Raw genomic sequence first — 11,068 nt, forward strand, 5'->3', positions numbered from 1 at the left:
TATATAGTAAATGCATAAAGTTCAAAATTATTGAAAAATATATGAATGTCTTAAAATGTATATATATATATATATATATATATATATATATATATATATATACACCTACAGTTAAAATATATATATAAAGCACAAATAAAATACAAAAATCATCAACATAAATATATTTAATTTGATATATATTAGATGAAATAGAACATTATAAAAAGAGAAAGAGAGAACATAGCTAGATAGATAGTTGAGAAAAGATAAAATAAATACAATCACTCCTCTTGAATGTCCTTTATGTGTTTTTTATTGTACAAAAAAAAGCATTCTAAATTAAATTAAATATTTATGTAAACGCCTATGTACATCATTCAAAATACAAGTCAATGTCAAATATATACGTTTACAAAATAAAAGAGTTCAGAAGCATTCCCAGGATAGCAAAAACCATCTCCACTACCCCTAGTTACCCCCCACAATGGTATACAGTGACAACAGGGTTCATTACAAGAAAACAAAAACAAAAAAATCAGTTCTTTATTAGAGAAAAAACAAAAAAAAACAACAAAACAAACAAAAAAGTAACAGATTACATTGTATCACAGTTCATTCTTCTGAGTGTATAAAAAAAACTGGGATTTGTGTGGAAAGAGAAACAAAACATAGGTCTGGGATAATAGCTAGCAGTCTCTTATTGTGTTTTCCTTCTACAGTGATGTATACAGAAGTGGTATACTGACAAATAAACACTCAATAAGTGCCCTGCACCCTCTATACCTCCTGTTTTCATATATGACCAGTCATGTGTGCTACAAGAATATAACCACAGAAGTATCTAAATGTAGAGGATCCCCCCCCCCCCACCCTCACTGGTGCATTCTACCAAAACAACCTGTCTCCAGCTGAGGAGTGAGGACAGTCTCCAGCTGAGGAGTGAGGACAGTCACTTTGGAGACAGTATGGTCTTTATCTGACACAACCCTGAGCATTAGACAGTGTCCTTAGCTTAACTTGATGCCAATAATACTGCATGGTCTTTTCAGATAGGCAACAGAAGAGCCTAGGAAACGCTGTAGCTGTTATAATAGGTCGCAGTGGCATCTGCCAGGACAGAGATGAGGCTGGTGGACTCTTGGGGTGGCATGTCTACAGACTGTGACACCTGGATATGTCCATTGATCGCCATTTCACTGGACTCCAGTATGGAGGTATTTAAGTATTGGTCGAACTCATTCCTGTCCATGTCCGCAAGGAGTTCAGCCTGGCTGATGTGCTCTATACTGTCATAATGTGGCTGATCTGGTGGAGGAGACAGCTGACCAAGGTGGGCATGATGGTGGTAGTTATGGGGCATGGAGTGATGGTAGCTAGAGTTGAAATAGGCTGGTGGACAATTGGGTACTGGGGGTATCATGGGTGCTCCAGGCTGTGTCATGGGAATTTGGCTTAAGTGACTGCAGAGGATAGGACTTCTGGTGGTGTATTCGGGTTGGTAGGTGGGCCTGTTGATGTGAGAGTGGTGGTCTTCAGGGCACGAAGATGGATAAAAACTCTGCTCTTGGTCAATGGCGTCCAGTGGTGACATCTCTGGTGGGGTTGGGAGTCCATATGGGTAGGACTGGTCATGTTTGCTGCCACCACTCTGAGACTCTCTGTAGCCTCTGATGTCCTGCAGACCAGTCCCGGAAGGATAGCCCTGACTGTCCTCTTTATCTCCAGTTGACCTGCAGCCCCTGTTATCTGGCAGGGAGTTCTGGTCCCTGGAGAGGCCATTGATCATAAATCCAGTTTCCACTCTTTTACAGATCCGTTTGATCTGCTTCTTCCTCCTGGGTCTGTACTTGTAGTTGGGATAATCCTGCATGTGCTGGACCCTCAGCCTCTCGGCCTCTTCCACATAAGGTCTCTTCTGGGACGGGGACAGAGCTTTCCAGGACTTTCCTACAGGACACAAAACACAACCATTAAAGATACAGGATGTGGCAAGGAGGATGTGCCCATCAACAGGCCAGGTGCTAACAGCTTATATGTCAGGCAAATGTAAGCCATACTGAGGTTTCCTGAACTGTTTAACCCTTAAAAAAACAACAACTACAACCTATAATGAACACAGGGTCATGTACACAGGACATGCGACATTTACAGTGCTCCCTCAAGTTACATTATTAATTGGTTCTGAGACAACCATTGTATGTTGGGACCATTGTATGTTGAGACCAGAACTCTATGGAAACCTGGTAATTGGTTCTAAAGGCACCAAAATGTCATCCAAAAATAGGAAAAAATGAGGATTAAAGAAAAATAAGTAGATAACTAATAGAGATAAAGCAAATCCTTACATATAAAAGTAAGAAAGATCTGCTGGGAGCTGTAAATCACTCAAGCAGGGAGCCTCGAGCTGTTGCAAAACTACAACTCCCAGCATGCCCGGACAGCCAAAGGCTGTCCGGGCATGCTGGGAGTTGTAGTTTTGCAACAGCTGGGGGGCACCCTGCTTGGGAAACACTGGTCTATGTAGAGGACAGGAGCTTCTTCAGGGTCCTGTACATTACAAAGTGTCCTAAAAAAGTAACATGGAGCCGCCCTCACCTGGTGTCCAAAGGAGCAGGTAACCCTGGTACAGGTAAAGAGTACAGAACATGTAATACCTCCCTGTACTGTAGGGGGCGCTACCAGACACCAGTCAGTGCATGCACTTCAGTAATACAGGTAAAGAGTAGTACAGAACATGTAATACCTCCCTGTACTGTAGGGGGCGCTACCAGACACCAGTCAGTGCATACACTTCAGTAATACAAGTAAAGAGTAGTACAGAACATGTAATACCTCCCTGTACTGTAGGGGGCGCTACCAGACACCAGTCAGTGCATGCACTTCAGTAATACAGGTAAAGAGTACAGAACATGTAATACCTCCCAGTACTGTAGGGGGCGCTACCAGACACCAGTCAGTGCATGCACTTCAATAATACAGGGGTTTTACCAGTGAATGCCCATTCTGATTGGTCGGTTCTTCCAGTCACTGACACGTTTCACAGATCTGGACTGTCTGTACATTGTATGTTGAGTCTGGTTTCAACTTTCAACTGGTCCAGAAAAGACCATTGTATGTTGAAACTATTGTATGTTGAGGACATTGTAAGTTGAGGGATCACTGTATTGTGTATCTGGAATTATATTTGTGCTTTTGCTTTGTTTCAGATTATTTATCTTTGCTAATATAAATATAATAATAATAAAGTAATACTGTTAAACATGTACCCTCATTTGCAAGCAACTAAGTTTATTAATAATAGTTCACTATGTAAGAAAAGAAAAAAACATATATGTAGAAAGAAAAAAAAACACACAAACAGAAAACACAGAAAAATGCCACAGTTTTTATTTATTTTTTACCTTTGCTAATATAAATATAATAATATTGATTTAATAGTGATAGATCTGTTCCCTCATTGGCAAGCAACTTAGTTTATTAATAACAATTCGTTATGTATTAAAAAATAAAAACAGAAAAAAAAACTGCCAAGTTCAACAGGAACCATTCATTGTTTTATTTCCCTCAGTTTTTTTTTTATCTTCGGTAATATAAATATAATATTATTGATTTAATACTGATAGATATGTTCCCTCATTGGCAAGCAACTAGGTTTATTAATAATAGTTCACTATGTATAAAAAAAAAATTAAAATAAAAAATAAAACACCAGAGGGAGGGGGGGGGGGGGGGGGTGGATGTTGAACTATCAAGTTCAACAGGAACCATTCATTGTTTTATTGCACTCAGTTTTTTTTTTTACCTTTGCTATAATAATATTGATTTAATACTGCTAAATATGTTCCCTCATTTGCAAGCAACTAAGTTTATTAATAATAGTTAATTATGTATTAAAAAATAAAAACTGAAAAAAAAACTGCCAAGTGTAACAGGAACATTTCATTGTTTCATTGCACTCAGTTTATTTACATTTGCTAAGATAAATATAATAATATATTATAATAATAATAATTATTATTATTACAATAATATTAAAATATGTAGCTTTATTTGCAAGAAACTAATATAAAGTTTATTAATAATAATTCACTATGGTAAAAAAAAATCTGACAAGTGCAACAAGAATATTTTATTGCATAAATATATACGTTTATTAATAATAATTCACTATGGTAAAAAAAAAGAACATAAAAAAACTGACAAGTGCAACAAGAATATTTCATTGCATAAATATAACGATATTAAAGGAATACTAATAAATATCCATTATAAGCTTGTATCTAATGTAAGATTATGAATAATAGGTCCCTATATAAAAAAAATAAAAATAAAAAAAGAGAAGAAACAAAAACATTTCATTGCATAAATATAACAATATTAAAGGAATTAATTAAATACTAATACATATCCACTATAAGCTTATATCTAAGCTTATTAATAATAGGTCCCTATATAAAAATAAAATAAAATAAAAATCCTGGCATAAGCAAAAAGAACATTTCATTGCATAAATATAACAATATTAAAGGAATACTACTAATAAATATCCATTATAAGATTATATCTAAGCTTATTAATAATAGGTCCCTATATAAAAATAAAAATAAATAAAAAAATCCTGGCATAAGCAAAAAGAACATTTCATTGCATAAATATAACAGAAATAAAGGAATACTAATAAATATCCACTATAAGATTGTATCTAAGCTTATTAATAATAGGTCCCTATATAAAAATTAAAAAAAAATAGAAAATAAAATCCTGGCATATGCAACAAGAACATTTCATTGCATAAATATAACAGAAATAAAGGAATAAATTAAATACTAATAAATATCCACTATAAGCTTATATCTAAGCTTATTAATAATAGGTCCCTATATAAAAAAAAAATGTTTTAAAAATCCTGGCATATGCAACAAGAACATTTCATTGCACAAATATAACAATATTAAAGGAATAAATTAAATACTAATAAATATCCACTATAAGCTTATATCTAAGCTTATTAATAATAGGTCCCTATATAAAAATTAAAAATTAAATAAAAAAAAATCCTGGCATAATAAGCAAAAAAGAACATTTCATTGCATTCAAATTGTTTACCTTTGCTAAGATAAATATTAAAAGGAATGCTGAAAAAAAAGGTCACTATGTGTAAAAAAAAAAAAAAGAAAAGAAAAAAAGAAGCAAACAAAAAAATCCTGACTAGTGCAACAAGAACATTTCATTGCGCTCAGTTTTATGGGAGATGTGAAACATTTCCGGACAAGTGGAACATTTGGGGTAGATAAGGAGTCATGGGGCCCTGGTGTCTGCAATCACAGGCTTCCTCTCTATTCCCTGGGTTCAAGGAGTCCTATAACCAAAGCGGGAGAATCCCCGGGTTAGGGGCAAACCTGCCTGCAGCTAATCCGTCCGGGGAATGGGTGTCGGGCAAGAGTTATGCACATCTATACACTCAAAGCTCACAATGTAATGATAATAATTATTATTATTATTATATTTCTTGTTTTTTATTATTATAATTATTATTATTATGACATTTTAATATAACACATGTGAAGAAATCCAACGAAGCATGTTGTTTTTGTAGCTTATTTTCCCTGCATGCACGGACAAGAGTTGCTGGAACTTGAAGTTCCTGCACTTTCAACAAGCTCTACTTGTCATATCGACTTGGTTAATGTATATATATATATATATATATATATATATATATATATATATATATATAGAAAGAGCATACCAGATTTTATTTAAAATACAAAATTCCTATTTTAGGACACAGCTGGAGACTCAAATTGAGTCTCCAGCTGTTGCAGAACTACAACTCCCAGCATGTATATATTAATAGAAAGAGCTTGCCAGATTTTATTTAAAATACAAAATTGCTATTTTAGGACACAGCTGGAGACTCAAAGTGAGTCTCCAGCTGTTGCAGAACTACAACTCCCAGCATATATATATATTAATAGAAAGAGCTTGCCAGATTTTATTTAAAATACAAAATTCCTATTTTAGGACACAGCTGGAGACTCAAAGTGAGTCTCCAGCTGTTGCAGAACTACAACTCCCAGCATATATATATATTAATAGAAAGAGCTTGCCAGATTTTATTTAAAATACAAAATTCCTATTTTAGGACACAGCTGGAGACTCAAAGTGAGTCTCCAGCTGTTGCAGAACTACAACTCCCAGCATATATATATATTAATAGAAAGAGCTTGCCAGATTTTATTTAAAATACAAAATTCCTATTTTAGGACGCAGCTGGAGACTCACAGTGAGTCTCCAGCTGTTGCAGAACTACAACTCCCAGCATATATATATATTAATAGAAAGAGCTTGCCAGATTTTATTTAAAATACAAAATTCCTATTTTAGGACGCAGCTGGAGACTCACAGTGAGTCTCCAGCTGTTGCAGAACTACAACTCCCAGCATATATATATATTAATAGAAAGAGCTTGCCAGATTTTATTTAAAATACAAAATTCCTATTTTAGGACGCAGCTGGAGACTCACAGTGAGTCTCCAGCTGTTGCAGAACTACAACTCCCAGCATATATATATATTAATAGAAAGAGCTTGCCAGATTTTATTTAAAATACAAAATTCCTATTTTAGGACGCAGCTGGAGACTCACAGTGAGTCTCCAGCTGTTGCAGAACTACAACTCCCAGCATATATATATATTAATAGAAAGAGCTTGCCAGATTTTATTTAAAATACAAAATTCCTATTTTAGGACGCAGCTGGAGACTCACAGTGAGTCTCCAGCTGTTGCAGAACTACAACTCCCAGCAAGCCCGGACAACCTTCGGTTGTCCGGGCATGCTGGGAGTTGTAGTTCTGCAACAGCTGGAGACACAGAACATTGTGTATTGATGATAATATCAGAGAGCCCATGTCTTACCTAGCATCTTGCTGAGCTCTGCATTGTGGAGGTCTGGATTCTGCACTGCCAGCCTCTTCCTCTCGTCCTTTGCCCAGACCATGAAGGCATTCATGGGTCTTCTGATGCGGGTCTCCGAGCCTTTTTCCCGGGGAGATCTATGAGGGGACAGTCCATCTGAGAGGTCTCCATCTATGGGGGAACAGTCCAAGCTCTCTGACCAGGAATAAGATCCCATCAGTGCAGTCATGTCTATAGAATCCAGCACCTCTCTCTCTCTCTCTCTGACTATGGAGTGAAGTGCACTGAGAGTTAATGGATTAGCTTAGCTTCCTTGTACTCCAGATTCTCCACCTCTCCCTCTCTCTCTCTCTCTCTAGACAGGAGACACTCCTTAAAGAGTGTGCACCCAGTTCCTGGCAGCCTGGTGTATTTATCAGCTCTTAAGAACAACTTCCTCCAATGGCAAAAAAGTCTTCTCCAGTCCAGCTCCACCCAAGAACTGTGAAAATATGACACAAACACTCACCCCTCCAGCCCCAGGCTGTAACTGCTCACACCAAGACAACACACTCAGCCTCCAAGAGACACCACGTACCTCACACCTCCCCCTATATACACACACACATATATATATATATATATATATATATAGGCAGGTGTACACAGCTCTCATACTAAGATATCTAGTGTTACTCTGCCCTGTACCCCAACCTTTTCTACCTGTCACTCACCCCAGATATGTATCCACATGGAGCATGACACACTCACCCAATATCATACACACACAACACACACACACATTGCTTTAAACATTGCTTTTCCCTGTATACCCAGAGACACCAAGAACACATGGAACCACAACCTTCCTTACCTGTCACCCACATCACCTTCACTCTGCACCCAATGTCACACATGTACATACATACACACAAGGACATGTAAACCAGGTCGTGTGTGCACAATTCGTATACACACACACACACACACACACACACACACGAGGACATGTAACCTAAGTTATGCTTGCCCAGGTAATACACACACACACACACACAAGATGACAAGTAACCTAGGTCGTGCATGCACAATCAGTACACACACACACACACACACAATAGGGCATATAATATAGGTCATGCATGCACAATTAGTATACACACACACACACACACACGAGGGCATGTAACCTAAGTTATGCTTGCCCAGGTAATACACACACACACAAGATGACAAGTAACCTAGGTCGTGCATGCACAATCAGTATATACAAACACACACACGCACACACACACACAAACATACAATAGGACAAATAATCTAGGTCAGGCATGAACAATTAGTATACACACACACACACACACACACACGAGGGCATCTAACCTACACACACACACACACACACACACACACACACACAATAGGGCATATAATATAGGTCATGCATGCACAATTAGTATACACACACACACACACACACGAGGGCATGTAACCTAGGTCATGCTTGCACAGTTAATACACACACACACAAGATGACAAGTAAACTTGATCGTGCATGCACAATCAGTATATACAAACACACACGCACACACACACAAACATACAATAGGACAAATAATCTAGGTCAGGCATGAACAATTAGTATATACACACACACACACACACACACACACACACACATGAGGGCATCTAACCTAGGTCATACTTGCACAGTTAATACACACACATACACAAGATGACAAGTCACCTAGATCGTGCATGCACAATTTGCACACACACACACAAAAGATGACAAGTAACCTAGATCGTGCATGCACAATCAGTATACACACACACACACACACATACAATAGGACAAATAATCTAGGTCATGCATGCACAATCAGTATACACACACACACATACAATAGGACATGTAACCTAGGTCATGCATGCACAGTTAATATACACAGACAAGATGACAAGTAACCTAGATCGTGCTTGTACAATTAGTATACACACACACACACACACACACAAAAACACAAGAGAGCACATATGTTATGTGGTGCACACGAGGACATGTAACCTGGATCGTGCATGCACAATAAATATATACTGTAGGTTCCTAAAAGCAAAAGTCCACAATTCAGAACAAATCTCAGATACATCTCTGTGAAACCCAACAAATGACTTGCACACACTGCTTTACTTAACATCTAGTACTGTGGTCAGCATTTGTAAGCAACCTTAAAAGTGGGTCCAAAAACACAGAAAAGGTTCACACAAATATAGATAGATAGATAGATATGGAACATACACTATATACACACAAACATATAGATAGATATGGAACATGCACTATATATACACACAAACACACACATATATATATATATATATATATATATAGATAGATAGATAGATAGATATGTAACATACACTATATATACACACAAACACACACATATATATATATATATATATATATATATATATATATATAGATATGGAACATGCACTATATATATATAAACACACATACTATAGAAGGCCACAGCGCCTAAACAGGGGCCCTGAGCTGGGTGTCATTGAACTGGTACCAACAGTGTGTGACCAAGTTAGCAGTGGTCTCCAAATTGTGGACCTCCAGCTGTTGCAAAACTACAACTCCCAGCATGCCCGGACAGCCAACGGCTGTCCGGGCATGCTGGGAGTTGTAGTTTTGCAACAGCTGGAGGTTCACAGTTTGGAGACCACTGGCATGCATTGCAAAGTGTTCTTCCTTTATTTATTTATTTACTTTTATTTTTATTTAGATAGTTTATTTAGGTAGTTAGTTTTATATTATATATATATATATATATATATATATATATATATATATATATTTTTTTTTTTTTTAGTTTTTTCTATCGCTTTAAGATGATTGCAGAACTTCCTTCCAGTTCCTGGGATATGACCCACACAACATCCTTCATCCATGAGGAATAGACTGGAGGACATCCTGCTCCCTAACACTCACAGCTTCATTCTCCACACAGTATATCAGGCTTCAGTAAAAACACAATATAAAAACCATAACAAATACAACACTAAAAAACACAACCATATCAAATACAACACTGTAAAACACAACCATAACAAATACAACACTATAAAAAAACAACCATAACAAATACAACACTATAAAAAAACAACCATAACAAATACAACACTATAAAACACAACCATATCAAATACAACCCTATAAAACACAACCATATCAAATACAACACTATAAAACACAACCATATCAAATACAACACTATAAAACACAACCATATCAAATACAACACTATAAAACACAACCATAACAAATACAACACTATAAAACACAACCATAACAAATACAACAATATAAAACACAACCATATCAAATACAACACTATAAAACACAACCATATCAAATACAACACTATAAAACACAACCATAACAAAAACAACAGTATAAAACACAACCATATCACATACAACACTATAAAACACAACCATAACAAATCCAACACTAGAAAACACAACCATAACAAAAACAACAATATAAAACACAACCATATCAAATACAACAATATAAAACACAACCATATCAAATACAACACTATAAAACACAACCATAACAAATACAACACTATAAAACACAGCCATAACAAATACAACACTATAAAACACAACCATAACAAATACAACACTATAAAACACAACCATAACAAATACAACAGTATAAAACACAACCATATCAAATACAACAGTATAAAACACAACCATAACAAATACAACAGTATAAAACACAACCATAACAAATACAACAAACTATAAAACACAACCATAACAAATACAACACTATAAAAAACAACCATAACAAATACAACACCATCAAATATAACCCTATTATATGAAGCTATACAGGGGGGCACAGGTGGGGTGTATTGAACAAATGGACTGTGATACAAACATCTTTTATTTACAAAAGGGGGGATTTGTTTTTAAGTCATTTTCAATGAGTCTCCAGAGTCTTCTGTCCTTCCCTGTAGTATTCTGCTATATAGCATTATTCTATTAGCGCACAATGTGCAGTATAGACGCCCCCAGCTCCAACCTCATCCCAGACAAAGACAATAGGGATGAAAGGTTTTTCTTTAGACACTTCTCACCCTCAGTCATCTCACAGCAG

The 11,068-nt window shown here is 36.2% G+C and overlaps 1 protein-coding gene across 1 annotated transcript; it reads right to left on the reverse strand.

Moving 5' to 3' along the window:
* Positions 1–866: 866 nt before the first annotated feature.
* Positions 867–7,227, reverse strand: SOX7 (SRY-box transcription factor 7). Its single transcript, XM_056563835.1, has 2 exons — positions 6,901–7,227; positions 867–1,929 (listed from the first exon to the last, which is right to left on the reverse strand). The coding sequence occupies exons 1-2, from the start codon at positions 7,127–7,129 to the stop codon at positions 1,049–1,051; spliced, it is 1,110 nt and encodes a 369-aa protein (XP_056419810.1). The 5' UTR covers positions 7,130–7,227; the 3' UTR covers positions 867–1,048.
* Between the last annotated feature and the right edge of the window lie 3,841 nt (positions 7,228–11,068).

The sequence above is a fragment of the Hyla sarda genome, chromosome 3 (genome assembly GCF_029499605.1).
Source record: "Hyla sarda isolate aHylSar1 chromosome 3, aHylSar1.hap1, whole genome shotgun sequence".
NCBI classification, from domain to species: Eukaryota; Metazoa; Chordata; class Amphibia; order Anura; family Hylidae; genus Hyla; species Hyla sarda.

Excerpts from the sequence above, each read along its gene's own strand:
- SOX7 (XM_056563835.1), bottom strand. The coding sequence starts at position 7,129 with ATGACTGCACTGATGGGATCTTATTCCTGGTCAGAGAGCTTGGACTGT. Across the intron at positions 1,930-6,900 it reads AGAGCTCAGCAAGATGCTAG|GAAAGTCCTGGAAAGCTCTG; the intron begins GTAAGACATGGG and ends TGTGTCCTGTAG.